The 18,725-nt window shown below is 39.2% G+C and overlaps 1 protein-coding gene and 1 pseudogene across 9 annotated transcripts in view; both read left to right on the top strand.

The window, feature by feature from the left end:
- Nucleotides 1-18,725, top strand: part of MCTP2 (multiple C2 and transmembrane domain containing 2) — a 248,416-nt gene that overhangs the window by 186,196 nt on the left and 43,495 nt on the right. For 8 of the 9 annotated variants that reach the window (XR_007453911.1, XR_007453912.1, XM_049614044.1 and 5 more), the window contains 2 exons: nucleotides 14,302-14,424; nucleotides 17,975-18,016. Coding sequence is in view for 7 of the 9 variants with exons in the window: in XM_049614044.1 (XP_049470001.1) it covers nucleotides 14,302-14,424; nucleotides 17,975-18,016 (165 nt within the window). In the remaining 2 variants the exon portion in view is untranslated. Of the gene's footprint in view, nucleotides 1-8,305; nucleotides 11,533-14,301; nucleotides 14,425-17,974; nucleotides 18,017-18,725 lie in introns of those variants that run through there. The other variant, XM_049614050.1, reaches the window with a different exon arrangement.
- LOC125910264 (60S ribosomal protein L7-like) lies at nucleotides 4,948-8,299 on the top strand (annotated as a pseudogene).

Here is an 18,725-nt window from a genome sequence, read left to right as displayed (position 1 = left end):
TTTTAGTTATTTGGTTTCTGTCTTTTCTCCTTTTCTTCTTTATTTTTAAATAAATTTTGTAAATGTTTATTTTTGAGAGAGAGAGAGAGAGAGAGACAGAGCATGAGCAGGGGAGGAACAGAGAGAGAGGGAGACACAGATCTGAAGCGGGCTCTGAGCTGTCAGCAGAGAGCCTGATGTGGGGGTTTAAACCACAAACCGTGAGATCATGACGTGAGCCTTAACTGGACGCTTAACCAACTGAGGCACCCAGGCACCCCTCTTTTCTTCTTTATTCCCCACCCTGGACTTCCTTACTTTCCAGATCAGTTCTTTGTCCGTATCATTTGTAAACCAATATATGGCTGCTTGGGAGCCCTCAATTGCATGGCCTTTGAAAGCATTCTTAAGTCAGTGCAAAATCATACCCATTGTGTCTAGTGGTATGTTACCTGCCATAAAAAAAATTAATGTAAAATATAGTGTATATATAAGGGAGTTTATAAAACTATGCATATGTGCGTACAAGTTAAGGAATAACCATTAAGAAATACTTGTGTGCCTATCACCCAACTTGAAAATTAAAAATCCCCATTATTTTCGAAGCCCTTTTCCTTTTGCTTCTTTGTGATCGAATCCTTCTTCATTCCTCCTCCCCAGAAGTAATGGTGACACTGAATATTGTGTCATTCTCTCACTGTCCATTGTAGTTTCGCCAACTTTGTGTCTGTCTCTGAACAGAGTAATTCAATTTTGTCTGTTTTTTGGAGAGTGGATAAAAGCAATCACAATACTTTAATGCCTTACTCTGCGGGTTGCAAATTCACTCAAAATAGTATTTTTGACGTTCATCCGTGTGGCTTATCTTCATTCTGTACATTTAACTTTACAAGTAAATTATTTGATTTATCCATTCTACTTTAGATAGACATTGGATTGATTCCACATTTGTTGTTTTGTTTTATTTTTTTTTTTTAATTTTTGTTTTTGGCTGTTATGAAGAGTGTTCTTGATAATATTGATACGTGTTTCATCTGGGGGGCACGTGCAGTTTAGCGTCATGACTCCTAATGTGTGGTGCCGGGACATCAGCGTCAGCATCACCTAGGAACTTGGTAGAAATGTAATTTCCCCGTCCCCACCCATTGCCTTCAGTTGATGAGACCCAGCAATCTTGTTTAAAGCAGGCAGCCCCCTGGTATCCCCGATGCACACCAAAGTTTGAAACCCATTCCCCCCAAATTTATACCTAGGACTAGAGTTACTTGGTTACCTGATCATTCTCTTTAGTTAATGCCAACCATTTCCCAAGTGACTGAGCCATCAGGCATCAAATGAAAGTTAATCATTGCTCTGCGTCTTGGAAAACTCTTGGGATTAGCTGGCTTTTTCAATTTTGTCCATCTGACGTGTGAAGCGGTACCTTAGAGTGGTTTGAATTTGCACTTGCCTCATTACAGAGGAGATTCAATGCGCGGGGGCCTTTATGTGCCTCTTTGTTCTTCTTTATGTAACCCCTACCTTTTTATTGAAAAAAAATTCTTGCGTTTCATGTCAGATGTCTCAATAATTTTTCCTGTGGTCTGTGCATTTTGTGTCATTGTTGAGGAACCATTCCTGGGCCCACGGTCATAAAGATATCCTTTACATTTTCTGTGGCTTTGCTTTTTATACTAAAAATTTAAAGCTCCTTTTGATTTGATTTCATCATTGTGCTCTGGCTCTCCAGGTAATCGGTCTTGTACCAGTTCTTGAATCTTCTGCTCTTTCCCAGGGGCCTGCAGTTTTCACAAGGTCATGGATCAAGTTGTGCTGTCCCATTGGTCTCTTGTCTACACCTCTATCAATGTTATACCAATATTTGGCTTTAGCGTGGTTCCAATTTGTTTTACCTTTTCAGGAATGACTTGGCTGTTCTTGGCTTTTTGCTTTTCCACGTCAGAGTTGGAATTGGTGTGTTGTATTCCACAAAACCAGGGCAAGACAAAACCAATATTGAAAATGAGGCAGACTCAGAATTAGTGAGTGAACTGTCAAAATCGAGACATTGAAAAATTACAGCAAAACGAAGCCAAATGAATTGGAAATATAAATAAGAGCAAAATCAATGCAGTAGAGTACGTGTGTAAAATAGAACGGAAAATAAAGTGGAAAGTGGTCTCTTCGAAAAACTAGTAAGATTGACTATTCTCTTCTGAGAGTTTTCAGTGGACAGGGTAAAGGCACGCGTATCAGGTATTAAAAGGGGAAATTACCCAGATAAGGTGGAGATTGAACATAAAAGGATATTATGAAAGCTTATGCTTAAAATGTTAAAAAATGTATGAAATAGGTAAAACTTGTAGAAAGGTGTCTCAAAGTGACTGAAACAGTATGGGAAATTTAATGGCCCTAAACCCATTATATAATTGAATCAGTAACTTAGTATCTGTCCAGAAAATAAAACATAAGGCCCAGATAACGTTAGAAGTAAATTTTACCAAATATTCAAGGAACATATAAAACAAATCTTATATAAAGTCTTTCCAATTATCTTCTGGCTATTATCGTCTTCTTCTTCTTCTTTTTTTTCTTTTTAAGTCAGTTGTCAGTTTAATTTTTATTCATGGAGAGGAAATACTTTTCTTCTTCTTTTTTCCTTTTTCTCTCCCCAGTGTCTGCCTTCCGACCTTTATTTTGGTCATTAGTTATGTGCCTGCACGTGGTTTTCTTTCTTTTCATCGTATTTGAGTTTCTTTAAATCTGTAACTTCACATCTTTGGTAAATTTGGGGAAATTCTCATCCAGTATCATTTATAGCTTTTGCTCTATTCTCTCTTTCCTCTGTCTTCCTGGATTCCAAATTTTTATGTGTAGATTAAACTTTTCTCAGTGTGCCATATAGCTTTTTTTTCTGTTTTATTTTCTTAGTGTATTTATCTCTGCATAAAGTATAGATATTTTTACACAAATACACCAAATCATGAATCTTCTCTTTTCTGTTATGCTAGTAAATTATTTCATGAGCTCTTCATTTTACTCACCCCTTTAAAAAAAAAATTCTAGCTTTCCATTAGATCTTATTCTAGATATACCAGTTCTCTGCTGATATTCTCCATGCTTTTATCCATTTTCATATATATACACATACATATATATACACACATATATATATACACACATACATATATATATGTATATATATGTATATATATGTATATACATATACATATATACATATATGTATATATATGTATGTGTGTATGTATATACATATACATATATATATACATATATGTATATATATATGTATGTGTGTATATATATATATGTAAATCATAACTGCTTTAAAATTCATATCTGGTGACTCTAACGTCGAAATCATCTGCTTGTTCTGGTAGTCTTTTTTTCTCTTGATTGTTGGTCATTCTTTTTTATCCTAACTATGGCGAGTTATTTTTATTAAATGCTGGATAAGATTTATTAGAGTGTCATAGGGGACATGGACTGTGTTATCTTTCAGCAGAGAGGATATAGAGGAGGTGGGAAGAGTTGAACAAGTCCCTGTGATACAGTCAAGGCTGAAACGATCCAAGGAAGGATTTCAAACGTTTTGAGGATTTGGCTATTTCTAGTTTACCCCTGTACTTAGTGCATAGCCCTTCAGGTGTCTTAATAAAAGCATGACCCTTTTCTCTTGTCTCTCAAGTCTTAGCTGTCATAGTTTCTATGCACTCCAATTTTTAGCACCCGAGATTATTACATTAGAAACGAGCTCTATGCTGCTAATCTGTGCCCCATCACCATTTCGTCGCACATAGTGAATTGGTCCTAAATTGCGAATTGGCAAAAGAAAACAAACAAAAAAAATCCCTGAAGGAGGTAAAGGGGAGCAACCTAAGCTTCGCCTCATTGCATCTGTCTTCGATTCTTTTTTCTATAAGTTTTAAAATTTATTTTGAGAGGGAGGGGAGGGCAGAAAGAGAGGGTGAGAGGATTCCAAGCAGGCTCCTTGCTGTCAGCACAAAGCCCGACATGGGGCTCGATCCCATGAACCGTGAGATCACCACCTGAGCCTGAATGAAGAATCGGATGCTCCACCGACTGAGCCACGCAGGCGTTTTGTTTGCTTTTGTGTGGGTTTTGTTTCCTGTAGGAAGATTGAGGTGCAAAGCTTCAGCTTCATACCGCAAAGTTCAAGTTTATGTTTCTACTTCACACACCGGCTTAACACAAGAGTGTCTTAGAATTCCTTGAATCAAACCGTACCTCTCCCAATTTACGGGTTCTACTGACCCCTATTTTAGTTCTAGATTGCCTTGTTACGCACAAATTAGCATGTTTTTTTGTAAGTCCACGTCTATGGAGGTTCGTGTACACATTTGTCATTGCTCTGAGCACATACATGCTTGCATTCAGCCTTTAGACCAGGGACAATTTTCCGTCTCTGAAATATTCTTATGCGTACTTTCATGAAGGTCTTTTGGTGATAAGAACTGATGGCTTTTGTGTTTCCGAAGTGTCTTTGTTTTACTCTTAAGGCAATTTGTTAGATTCAGTATTCTAAATGGAAAGGTGGAGATTGTATATATTCCATTTTCTTGCTTTTCTTGTTGCACTGAGAGGTGAAGTTACTCAAATTGCTTTTTTCTTTACAACTGAGCCATCTTTTCTCTTTAGTTGCTTTTAAGTGTTTCTTTTTTGTTCCCAGGTGTTTTTTTTTTTTTTTTCTTCAGTTCTATGGCATTTTGTACGTATGTATTTATTTACTCGGGGGTAAATAAATTTATTCACTCGGGGGTGGGGGGGGGGGGAGAGTGAGCAAGAGAGAGGAAGAGAGCGAGGGAGAGAGAAAACCTTAAGCCAAACTTGGAGCCTAACACAGAGCTCCTATCTCCTGACTGTGAGATCATGCCCCGAGCCAAAATCAAGAGGTGGATGCTTAACCAACTGAGCCACCCAGATACCCCTCTAGTATGGCGGTTTTTTTTTTTTTTTTTTAACGTTTTTTAAATTTATTTTTGAGACAGAGAGAGACAGAGCATGAACGGGGGAGGGTCAGAGAGAGAGGGAGACACAGAATCCGAAACAGGCTCCAGGCTCTGAGCCGTCAGCACAGAGCCTGACGTGGGGCTCGAACCCACAGACAGTGAGATCGTGACCTGAGCCGAAGTCAGACGCTCAACCGACTGAGCCACCCAGGCGCCCCTAGTATGGCGTTTTTAGGCCTAAATTCCTTATTTATCCTGGTAAGGATTTTTTTTTTTTTTTTTTTTACTTCCTATATGGGTCTCTTTCAACCATTTTGGAAAACTCTCATTTTATCTTCATATATGACCTCTTCCTCTTTGTTTCATTAATCCCCTGCCCCCACCCTGACCGTCTTCTCATCTCTATCATCCGTGTCTCTTCACTTCTCTTGGATATCCGTATCTTTGCCTCTCTCGTCTACATCCTGAAGTAATTTCCTTGCAGTCATTTCTCTGTTCACCGATTTTCTCTGCAGCTGCTTCTCGTCTGTGAATCACTATACCCCTCGCGTTGAAGTTGCATCCTTATTGCTTTCTGTTGCTCCTCACCAATCATCCAGCTCAGGCTCCAGGGTCCACCTTTGAAATAATTTCCTTTCCTTCTCTACCTTCATTGTACTCAGTGCAACACCTTAGGTGAGCACGGCTATGGAGAGGCGCGTTTAGGGCCTCTTGACGCATGTATTGCATTTCTGTAATCCACCCTTCTTTCCCCTCTTCTAGATGCTAGCACCGTCCTCAAGCTCTAATACGTCCTCCGCGTCCTCTCTCAGATCATGACTGTGGTTGGCACAGGTGCCCTTCCGCTCACAGCCCCCCAACGGCTCAGCTTCTCCCTTCGAATAGACATCAGAGACCTTACAGCTGTGGTCCCAGCCCCTCAGGACTGACTCCCGTGCCTCTCCCGGTTCTTCACTTCTTTTCTAGAGGTCTTACTCATGCTGCTTCAGCCACAGAGGCACTGCCTATTCCTTGCGCGTACCCGTTGTGCTCCCACTTTTGGACCTTTGGATCCACTCTTCCTTGTGACCAGAAACCCTGCTCACCCGGATTTCCATACTTCCTCCAAGGGCTCTGCTCATATGTTGCCCTCTTGGCAAGGCCTTCCCTGGCCACCCCCACTTATAACTGCACCCCCAGCCCTGTTGCCTGGTATTCCCTTCTTTTCATTCCTGTTCGTTGTGTTGTGGTTTTTTTTCCCCACATAGCAGTTTTTATCGATATTTAATATATACTTGGCTGATTTTATCTGTCTCATCCTTCATCCCCAAATACAATGTGAGTTCTGTCGAGGCTGTTTTGTTATTGCTGGTGTTATTGTTAGGAGCGGTGGTTGGTTTGCTGGTGTCCTTCACTCTTGCTTCAAAGTCAGCATGGTTCGGCTCTTTTCCGGCTGGAACCGTAGAGGGTGCGGAAGAAAAGTAAAAGAAGGCTCCCACTGTGCCAGAAACCCGTAAGGAAAAGCAAAAGTATTTTTGCAGAGTTGAAGGTCAAGCATCTGGGGAAAATGTTTTCCCAAAAGGTGCTTCGAAAGGCAAGGAAGAAGCTTACTTACGAAAAAGCTAAGCATCACTTACCTATAAGTAGTATAGGCAGAGATACAGCACTGAGATTTGCATAGCTAGTATGGCAAGAAGACCTGGAAACTTCCGCGTACCTGTAGAACCCAAATTGGCATTTGTCATCAGGATCAGAGGTGTCGATGGCGTGATCCCAAAGGTTCAAGGACCGTGGGACCATGTATACCATGGGGGTACCCAAACCTGCAGTCGGCGGACGAATTGATCTACAAGCATGGTTATGGCAAAACCCACACACAAGAAGCAAATTGCCCGGACAGGTAACACATTGATTGCTTGATCTCTTGGTAAATATGGCAGCATCTACACGGAAGATCTGATTCACAAGCTCTGTACTGTTGGAGAAATGTTTCCAAGTGGCAAACAACTTCTGATGGCCCTTGAAATTATCTTCTCCATGAGGGAGCAGGAAGAAAAAAAGCTCACCCATTTTGTCGAAGGTGGAGATGGTGGCAACAGGGAAGACGAGATCGACAGGCTTATTAGAAGGATGAACCAAGGTATCTCCCCCGATTAGTTGGGTGATCTGGTCAGTTAATACATGCCTACTTTCACACTGAAAAAAAATTAAAATAAACCAACAGAGTTCACAGTAAGTGTTCAACAAATGTTTCACGAAGGGACAGCGAGCAATGAGTTTATACATGAAGTAAAGCAGTGACAGGAAATGGGGTTAAGATATGGTGCTCTGGGATGGGTTGAGGAGGAAACACTTCAGAGGTGAGGAAATGCTCAAGGAGTAGCTCTCAAAATGAGAGCTTTGGAGCTTTTTCTCAAAAGCAAAATCCCGAACACCATTTCACGTGTTGGGGTCTGCAAATAGTGTACTGTGATTGGGGATCTAGAAGTTGTGGTGGATATTGGCTTAGGGTTGACAATCCAGTAGGAGCCAGTTAAAGGAAGTTCTTAAACCTTAAATTACGATGTCTAAGTGTCATCACGTAGGCCAGGAAGCTATAACCAATTTTCATCAGGTTCATGGGCATGAGAAGACCTGGAGGTGTTTGTCGGTGTATACTATTGTTTTGCTTTATGATAGTGGGACGTGTGACACTTTTTTTCTCTTTTAACCACAATAAAGGCATTTGCACTTTCTCGAGAAGGAGTTGCTTACTGATTTGTTTAGAGCAGTGAATGTATACTTGGTCAAATTAAAAACAGATTCTTGTATTATTTCCCTTTTGTTTAACCTTGCAGTTCTTTGGAAGAGAAGTAGCATAGCTTTGTTTCATCTTTACCCAGTACCTTTATTCTAAAATAACGTGAATGAGAATCTCTTCCCCCGAGTATGCCCTGTGCTTACAGGATGGTTATTCATGAAGACTGTATGATTATTTCAGGAGACACTGGTTTTCCATGTCTAGATTTAATGTGTATTGTAACCTATGAACCGATTCTCACAATATTGGGGAAGACATGCATGTGCATTTTAAAAAAATTTTTCTAATTGTTTTTGGTCATAAGGCAAGGACCACTCCAGTAGTTTTCGCCGGAAGCTAATCCCCTCTTCGGTATTTTGCAGATAAAACACCTTCCAACTCCCTTGAGTACTCAGTCAAAGTTATTGAACTTTGAAACAGTAGTACCTTAGCCAAAAGGAATCAACTTGCCCTTCCTTCATGCATCTTGGGATATTGCTTCTCAACATGACTTTAACTGAGTGGTCTAGTACGTTCGTAGTTTGGGATAAAGATATTTGATGGCCATTGGATTGATTGATTGCTTAATTATTTCCAGGTCACTTCCTAATGAAACCTGAGAAAAACGGAGCCCAATGGGGTCTGTAAAACTTTTTGTGATACGAGATAACATCCTTCTCATGTCATACCTAATCAAATTATACCTGGAAGATTTGTTCAAGTGTCTATGGCAGTATCTGTGATGAAGTTCTTCAGTCACAGCTAACTTGGAACCACAGGCATCATATATTTCTAGCTTTAGCATTATCCTTAGCAAAACACGAAGTCTCTTTATGCATCACTTTTTTCTCGTCCGAGATTTGGCACGTATATATTTTTGTATCTGTTTTTGTAAAAATGATTACAAACAGATTTGGGGGCAAAAAGTGAAATCATGTTTGTAGCTAAAGGTTTAAGGTACTTTCTTAGAGTTGCTTTTTGGGGGAAGGTAAGACTGGGTCACCTTAGCATCTGCATTGTGGAATGCAGGGAGGAAACCCATTCTTATGTGGATCCTGAGAAACTTAACAGAAGACCATGGGGGAGGGGAAGGGGGGAAAAAAAGTTAGAGAGGGAGGGAGGCAAACCATAAGAGAGACTCTTAAAAACTGAGAATAAACTGAGGGTTAATGGGGGTGGGAGAGAGGGGAAAGTGGGTGATGGGCATTGAGGAAGGGCAACTGTTGGGATGAGCACTGGGTGTTGTATGGAAACCAATTTGACAATAAATTTCATATTAAAAAAAATTAAAAAAAAACTTAAATACTGTATTTTTTTAGATGGACAGTTTTCACTTTTACTATTTTTTGTTTTCTGCTCATATTTACTAGTTATCATTCAGTGTATGAGTTTATTTTCCTTCACCTCATTGAGCATATTTTTAATAGGTGGTTTAAAGTTCTTGTCTTACAATTTTAACATATAATTCCCCTTGAACTTGGCATCTGGTGATCACCTCTTCCTTGAAAATGATTTACATTTTCCTGACTCTGTGTATGTTGAGTCATTTTTAATTGTATCTTAGATATTAGGAATGTTATGCAGTAAAGACCTTAGATTTTCTTAAATTCTTTCAAATAAGGTTGATTTTTTTTTTTTTTTTTTTTTTTTGCTGAGTTTATTTATTTATTTTGAGAGAGACAATTCCAAGCAAGCTCTGTACCATTAGTGGGGCTTGAACTCATGAACTGTGAAACCATGACCTGAGCCGAAATCAAGAGTCAGACGCTTAACTGACTGAGCCACCCAGATGCCCCCACATAAGGTTGATTTTATTTTTTAAGAAGACTTTTAACTTCATGAAGCTCTAACTGCCAATTCTGTCACACCTCCTGTGGGTGGTGGCTCTGATCCCAGTTAAACCTGCTTTGAGTCTGCCCCACATCTATGGCAGAGACCTGTAGTAGAGTTCACGTACAGAATTTCGGGTTTTCATTTGCTTGTGCTCTCCTTCAGTCCACTTCTGTGCTCTCTGGTGGCCCTGATTGTCCCCAACTTCTTTCCATGTTTCCTCCCCTCAGAAAGAGGGCAAATTTTTCTTTTGAATTTTAATCAGCTGGTATTATCACTGCGAGCACAGCTGTTCTTGAGGTAAAGGTGCAGAAACATTACAGATCTGGTTTCTTCTGCTAAGCTTTGAATTCCCCTGCAAATAACCTTGGGGCAAAGTCTCCTATCTACCTACCAACTATCAGAGTCTACTAATTATCTTTGGTCTTTTTTGCAAACTTGTTTTCAGGGTATTATTATTATTATTTTGCTGAAAAGTGTGTATTTAGGAAATTAACTCTTCATCCCAGATGTAAGGAATATGCATTGATTTTTAAAATGTTTCTTTTCTTTTTGTAAAGTAAGCTCTACACTCAACGTGGGGCTTGAACTCACGACTCTGAGATCCAGAGTTGCATGTCCTACTGACTAAGCAACCAGGGGCCCCTTAAAAAGATTTCTAAAGGCACTAGTGTCTCACTCTGAAAGAGTTTTGAGCCCTCTGAATATTTAAGTGTGGCTCTATTTTTGTTGTAAAGCACTTTCCGGTATTACTTAACTGTACTTGATAGAGGCAAATCTTACAGCAAATGAGGTGTTTACCTAGCACAACAGCCCTCTAATAGTAGTTGATGTGCAAGTAATTTTGTTAAAGACCTTTTATAAATAGCTTTATGATGAAGAAAAGAAAGTAAAAATATGTTATTTCCTAATTTTTCCCAATAGTTTCATATCGGTCTCTTTTCACTTGAAGTTCTATTTTGCAATATAAGAAAAACAACAAAATTCCACTTATCCAGTAGACGTTAAGAACTAGTAACCATTTAGCATACAGTTAAAACTCCCAATCCTGAAAGAACTTTAAGAACAAGGAAAGGGAAATAGGTAACAATTAGGAAAATCTGTGGCTTTCCCTAGTAATCATTCTACTATTTTTCTCTGCTTTTCTCTATGTTGTTCATATTAAAACAAAACAAGACATGAAAGTAAAAGAAAGAAACCTTTAAAAAGAAACTGATAGGAATATGTAGATTATAAAACAGTAAATAAAGCTGCTAAAGCACACCAGATTAATAGACTAGAGAAAATCAACAAGATAAAAACACACATTGATTCAAAAATTGTTTTTAAAATTCCACACTTACTTGTTTTTAAGAAGTATAGAGATTTAGCACTAAGAGAATATCTAAGTAACACATAGATTGGAAGGCAAAAAAAAAAAATTGCCATGATTTTCAGTGTATATGATTTTCCACATCAGGTCTCCATAAGGATAGACTTGAGATCTCCTGGGATGCCTGGATGGCGGGCTCAGTCAGTTAAGCCTCTGACTCTTGGTTTCAGCTCAGGTCATGATCTCACGGCTTTGTGGACTCGAGCCCCGTAACTGGCTCTGTGCTGGCAGTACAGAGCCTTCTTGGGATTCTCTTTTTCCCTCTCTTTCTTCCCCTCCCCCACTTGCGCTGACTCTGCCTCTCTCAAAATAAATAAACAAACTTTAAAAAGAAAAGAAATCTCCTACAACTAATAAGAGGGGTCAGGAATAATGTGAACAACATATAAAAATCAGTACTCCAGTGCCCAAAAGTAACTAAAGTATATAAATTTAAAATGCCCCCATTCATAATAGTATCAAAAGTCTTAAGTTACTTAGCAAAATAATAAAAAAACATATGCAAAGTCAGTATGATGAAAGTAATAAAATATTTTGAGATATTATATAAAAGTCATGAATATATGGAGATATAATCCATATATTATGGATTATATCCTTATGATTCAGAAAACCAATATCAAGATATCACTTCTCTCCAAACAAACATAGATTCAAGGCTATCCCAATGAAACTGTCACCAAGAATTTTATGGACTGTTACAGGTTGACTCTAAAATACATGTGGAAGGGTAAAGTACGAAGAACTACCCAAGATAAATTTGAAAATGAGGTAATAGAGACTTGTTCATTCATATGTCATCTGGTTACTAAACTACAGTTAAAGATGTGGTCTTGTAAAATAGAAATATGTATCAATGGACAGGATTATCGTGTACATAAGTAAACACTCTCCTATGGGAACTTGGTATGGAGCAGAAATGGCAATGAAAACAGTGAAAAAATAGGGATCGGTACCACAATCTGATTGTAAAAGTTGACTATAAGGGAAAAGTTCAAACTGGAAGCTTGTTTCCAATTATAAACCAAAAGATACTTGAGACAAAATAAGAAACACACACATACAATTGTCTTTTGGGAGAAAACATGATGAGATAACTTTATCATGTCAGAGTAGCATATGATTCCTTAAGTAGAACGTTGAGCATGAAAGGTACAAAATCCAAGATTGCAGATGAATATGTTTGACTACATTAAAAAATAAAACTGCTGTTTCTACTTAAATTTTCAATGATAAGAGAGTATAATGGATAAATTACAAAACATTCATTTGAACAGGGTACCATATATTAGTTAAAATGAATATAGTGGATTTATACCTACACCATCAACAATCTATGTAACATGCTATTGAATAAAACATTTTAGAATGATCCGAACATTTTGATGTTGTTTATGTTATTTCTAATATAAACCTTCAATGTCCTTAGGCAAAGATTCACACCCATTTTTGGTTGGCTTCTGGGAATGAGAGGAATAGGTTGAGGGAGCAGGTGAAGATCGACAATGGGAAACAATTATCTGACATGTTTTACTTTAAAAAAAAAGGAAGAGTAATAACATAAATTGGAAAGAAAAGTGACAGTACGTTGACAAGACTTCATGGGTGTGGGTGCATGGGGATTAGTTACATTACTCTATGTAAATTTTTTTCATTCTTAGAATATTTAGTAATATGACATGAAAAAATTATCCTAGGCATGAAGCATGGAGTATACCAAAATAATGGCATCAAAATAATCCTGTTGCCAGAACCTGAAAATAATATAAAAAGGTTAAATAGATAACACATGTAACACATGGGTATCTACGCAAAAACATCTTCAAGTGTTGGCAAATACCATACAAATGTACATTAAAGGACAATTACAGTCCAGCTAAAAAGAGGTTTCTTCTAGAAATACAAGTTTACTTCAATATTAGGAAATTATAAATATAATACACCGTGTTGAGGTTGTAAAATGAAAAGGAAAAAAACCTTCTTTGTTTTAAAAGATAGTAAACCCTCCTCCTTTCCTGATTTTAAAAATAATAAGAAATAAACCCTCGTTGAAATTGATGTAAGTATTCTTATTTCAAAAATATTTTCCTTTATCAAATGTTTTCATAAAGGATTCCTGAAATATTTTTAAAATATTAAGAGTAATAAGATGAATGACTGTATGTCAACTTTCTAGTTTAAAAATGATTTATTATGTGTGTATTCGTAATGTGAAATGATTTATATAAAGGTCAGCATCATGCTTGATGATAGAAAAATAGAAGCATTTTCATTAATTTCAGGAGTGAGACCATGATGTCCCTTTCAACAGTTTTATTTAAAATTGTTTAGTTAATAATAATAAAAGTAAGTACACATATTAGAAGGTTATAGATATTAGACAAGAGGAAACAGAAGCAGGTCATTTGTAGATTGTGTGACTATATTCTTAGAACTCCCACCCCCCCAAAAAAAAATGAAATGAAAAGCTATTTGAAATAGTATGAAAATTTAGTCATGTTACTAATTTAAAAATTGGTAGGTACAAATTATTAGCTTTTAAAGCAAATAATTATCTTCTTGAAACATAGAATACATGATTAAATTCAGAATAGCAACCAAAATATAAGAAGGAAATCTATAATATCTGCAAAAATAAAACTCTAGCATGGTAGAAAATGTTTTCAGTAATTAGTGAAACAATACTGCTTTGGGAGTGGAAGATTTAATACTTAAGATGCAATAATTTGCCTCTTCTAAGTTGATATGTTACGAGAGTGACTTTTTCTATGAAATGGTCACAAACTCAGAGGCCGATAGAAACTGGGCAGGTGTAGCACAGTTCTAGCCCATCATTTCCTTGTGACCAGCCAGCCTCCAAATTAGAAAATTTCAAGATTTTTAAAGAGACTTTGGCTATCTGAAGTTTTCATTTGGCATATTTGGATTTTTAAACATTGGCAGCCAGTTTCAAAAGTCATCACACTCTATAGTTCAAGTAAACTTTACTGTTGGCAAAATTTGGTCTGTGGCCGGACTCTGTGAGACCTTGGGTTTTTCCATACTGCTTTAATAATTCTGGTAAATCTAGGAGCAAAACACTGACTGTGGTTGACAGGGTCACGGGATTTCCAGGTATGGGGCTACTGTATTGTCCGTTTCGGAGTGCGACTGGCCAACTTATCTGTATACCTTCCTCATTTTACTTTCGGTTCTAAAACTGTATTAGTTGCGTGCGTGTGTGTGTGTGTGTGTGCACGCGCACACGCGTGTGTCCCTGTCTGTAACTGTTCTTCAAAGCTACCATGGACAGAGTGTGCTGGATTTAATTTCCTTAAGTCAATGAGAAGGACTTTAAAATGACTCCCATCCTGATTTTTCAAGCAGTGATTTTTGTCTTGTCCTCCAATCAGGTATTTTTGGTCGCCGTCTGGAATTTTGAACTGTACATGATCCCCCTGGCCTTATTACTCCTCTTCATCTACAATTTCATCATTCTCACAAAAGGGAAGACGGGCAGCATCCAGGACAGCCAGGTGAGCAGAGATTCCAGTAACTGTGACATTTGTCTAGGGAAAGACGTGTGAACGACAGCAAACCACCACCACCAAATCATGGCCCAAGTGTTCTTGGTTTGAGAGACGAGGAGAAACTTGGCACACACGTTCATGTTCTAGTGGAGGACTTTTATTGGGTGTAACCTAGAGCGTTCCTTCTAGGTTATGTTCCTGAGTCTTGACCTACCTTCTTAGCAGGAGGAGAGCCCCCGGGCGCTTGGTCATCATTACCATGCCGGCCGCGGATTTCAATGTGTGCCCATCTGGTTCATTGCAAGGTTACTGTGAATTACCTTCCCATCCACTGAAAAGATGCCTTTGATGTCTCCTTGAGCTCCTTCAAGACACAGAAGGCATTTGGGAGGCTAACTCAGGCCTTTCCACCCTAACACCCTTTGCAGTTTTTGCCTCTGGCTGAAGCCTTCAGAGCTTTGCCAACTGCCGGGGAAATCAGAGGGCGAGTGGCCGTGGGCACCTCTATTTTGCGGTGCCCAGGTCTTATAAATCTCAAGCTTCCCATGGTGTTGAAGGGAGCACCCGCAAGGCCTCTTCTCAAAGACCTACCCCAGCGTCTGCTTGTCATACTTATTCTCTGACTCGGCTTCCCTTATTCCACGTATCCCAGCCCAAAGAATCTTTTCCTGCTCTGGGTTGGCAGGAACTTGTATTTATAGACTTGCTTCATGGTATTATCTTGGCATCCCAGATTCAAGAACCAAATTTTTAAAACAGAAATCTAAGAGGGACGCCTGGGTAGCTCATTCAGCTAAGCGTCTGACTTCGGCTCAGGTCATGATCTCACGGTCCATTAGTTCGAGCCCCGCGTCAGGCTCTCTGCTGACAGCTCAGAACCATGACCTCGCTTCAGATTCCGTGTCCCCCTCTCTCTCTGCCCCATCCCCTGCTTTCACTCTGCCTCCCTCTTTCTCTCTCTCAAAAATAAACATTAAAAAAATTAACAGAAATCTAAGATTCTGAGACATGATAATAAAATATCTTCACATTGGGTTTTTCCAGACTCAAAAGCTGACCAACTTCGCCCACTTTTCCTCACAGTGCTATTATTTTTTTTAAATGTCTGAAATAATGGATATTAAAAGGATGTTTTGCTGTCATTTGGGATAGAAGGGAAGTAGAGAAAAGAGTGTTTAGGCAGGGAGCAGAAACATCAAGCAAATTCAGAATTCTATTCTGTTTGATATTTGATTGTTTAATGCAACAGCCATGGGCATATATCAATAATGAGGGGCCTAAAGATGTTAGAAAAAACTAATAAGTAAATAGCTTTAAAGTACAGGATTGCTTAAGGACTAAGCTTCACAGAGGTGCAGATGAAGGGAATTTTCAGAGAAACATCTTTAGTAAAAAGTGCTGTCAACTAACATTTTTACAATTTCTTTTTTATTTAATTAAATTAAATAATTAATTTTTTAAGGTTTATTCATTTTTTATACTTCCAGAAGTGTTCTTTTTTTTAATTTACATCCAAGTTAGTTAGCATATAACACTTTTACAATTTCTGATCATATTTACTTTTCAGCTACATCTATGGTATGTGTGTTTATAGCATGTGTGTGTGTGTGTGTGTGTGTGTGTGTGCATGCAGAAATGTGTATGTATTCGTAGGCAGGTGTCTATACACGCAATACGGGTACATAAGTATACATAAGTGCATGTGCATATAAGTGTGTGTGTATATAAAATCTTTTTAATTTACAGAACATTTTCAAATTTGTTACCTATTTTTTTAAGTTTATTTTGAGAGAGAGAGAGTACGTGTGTGTGTGTGTGTGTGTGTGTGTGTGTGTGTGTGAGCGGGGAAGGGGAAGGGGAAGGCACGAGAAGGGAAGAGAGAATCCCAAGCATGTTCCGTGCTGTCAGCACAGAGCCCGACATGGGGCATGACCTCACGAACCGTGGGATCATAACCTGAGCTGAAATCAAGAGTTGGACGCTTAACCGACCGCACCACCCAGGCCCTCCAAATTTGTTGCCTATTTGAATCGTGATAACACAACCACGGAGGAGGCAAGGATTACTATTTTTACTTTATACTTGAGGGAACTAAACCCCAGAGTGGCAAAGTGATTTGCTCAAGGTCACACGGCAGAAAGTGCTGGAACAGTGTCTTAAGCTGAAGACTTTGTCCCAGGCTGAAGACTTCTAACTCCTAATCACAATGTTTTTCCTCCCACAATGTGTTTTTATTGCATGTGTTTTTACCCATTTGCTTTCACGAAATGTGTACCACCGACCGTGAATAGGTGAGTTCTCCAGCCATCAGCGGACTGTCACACATTGCGAGCTGCCGCTCAGGGGAATTCTGGGGGTAATACAGTACCAGTCCTGGAGAAATTGCCTGGTAACTGCTCAGCGGTTTTATGGCGGCTAGCAGAGGACTCTGGATACTTCAGAGTTACTCTTTTTTTTTTTTTAAGAACGTGAGAGTGACAATTCTGTTTCCTACCGGAACAGTGGCATCTAAACAGCATGCCTGACCTTTGCAAGGTGGTTGAGCAGAAAGGTAAGCGTTCAAGCTCAAAAGCCACCCTGGTTTTCTACTCCCCAGCGTTTTGTCTGAGCTGCCGAACCCACTGGACTGGGTACCAACATGTGTTGGCTTTTAAATATTGCAGTGTTGGGATTACAACTTATCTACTCAATAGCCAAGATTTTTTTTTAAGTTTATTTATTTTGAGAGAGAGAGAACGAGCACGCGAGAGAGAGGGAGGAGAGGGAATCCCAGGGAAGCTCCACACCATCAGTGCAGAGGCCCACGTGAGGCTCAAACTCCAGAACCATGAGATCATGACCTGAGCCGAAATCAAGAGTTGGACTCTTGACCAACTTAAGCCACCCAGGCGCCCCAAGCCGAGATGGCTAGACCAATCTGAACAAGCCTGTTCCCGGCACCTGGTGCTTCGGCCCCCGAACAAAAGCCAGGTGCCTGTTAGTCCCAGTCAGAGCCTAAGTGTCCTCCCCTCACCTGTCCTCAACCCCCCTCCCCAAATCACAAGGAAAACAATAATAATGCACAGAAACCTGTAACTTATTCTTGAGATTGATTATATTCAGACTAATGCATTTCCTACTGTCTAATGTTTCAGTAATGGCCCCAAAGGAAAAGAGCAGTCATTATAACAATGAGCCTAGCACAAACCGAGTACGGTGTTCTCAGCCTTAACGTAGCAGTTGGCTCATTTGTCAGAATAAGAACCAACTGTTTACAGAAAGTACAGCTTGGCAATGCAGTTTGAAAGCTGGGTGCCTTCAAAGGGCACTCGCCTAATAGCTTTATTTATAGTTAAGTTTTACGTAGATTATGCATCCTGTTTTATAGTCTTGCCACAGTGTCCCTGAACTTTCAAAGCACTATTTTTTCCAAGAGGTTATAACGTATTCAAAAAAAAAAACAAAACACTAGCACGTCAATTATGTAGAAAACCTTACAAAGTGCGTACGGGTTTAATTTGCATTTGATCGTTTCGGCGGATGTCATATTAACAAATTGTGGTTTTTTTCCTTTCAGGAGAGCACAGACGTAGACGAAGAGGAGTATGATGATGACAAGGTACGTGTGCTCAGGAAAGCTCGCGAAAGGAAACGTTCGTGTCGTCCGCAGATGGCATTTTACCTGGTCGAGTGAAACCCTGTTTGAAAAATTTGTTTGTTTGTTTGTTTGTTTGGAATTATGGAGTGTCCGGGATAGGAATGTTTTTGTAATTTATAAAGGATATCGGTTTTTAAAGATCTTGTTAAGGGAGGATATAAAAGGGGTAAAATATAAGGGAAAACGGAAATATTATACAAAGCGTACCTATAGGAGGCTTGTCATTTGATGCGAGTGAAGGTGAGCCTTCCCCTGGTGTATAAAAGGTACATAAAAGGTAGTCTAGAAAGTCCAAAGTAAATCAAGTGAAACTGCTGTTCCTTTAGCCTCCTGTCTGTGCTCCGTGGGGTGGTCACCCACTTTGGAGCCTGTCACTTTCCCAGCTGTTGCTGGGAGTGTTTTCAGCTATATGTCTGTGTACATCTGTCCTTTTCCTTCTCCTGGGAGAATCTCTCAAATCGGCTGCTTTTGTTGTCATTACGCTTTCAGACAAACCTTCTGGAATATAATGAAAAAAAAAAAAGTGAAATGCCAAATGAGGTGCTACCAGCTTAATCGACTTCCAGCCCCCTAGAACCTGTGGGTGTATGGGGTTTGCGAGGGGAGCGCCTGGGAGGCTTGCGGGAGGGGGGAAGGGGGCAAACGGGGGAATCTTAAGAGTTAAGTATCC

Source organism: Panthera uncia (genome assembly GCF_023721935.1).
Source record: "Panthera uncia isolate 11264 chromosome B3 unlocalized genomic scaffold, Puncia_PCG_1.0 HiC_scaffold_1, whole genome shotgun sequence".
NCBI lineage: Eukaryota > Metazoa > Chordata > Mammalia > Carnivora > Felidae > Panthera > Panthera uncia.
Note: the sequence above shows the minus strand (reverse complement) of the source record. Positions and strands in the feature narration are given on the sequence as shown.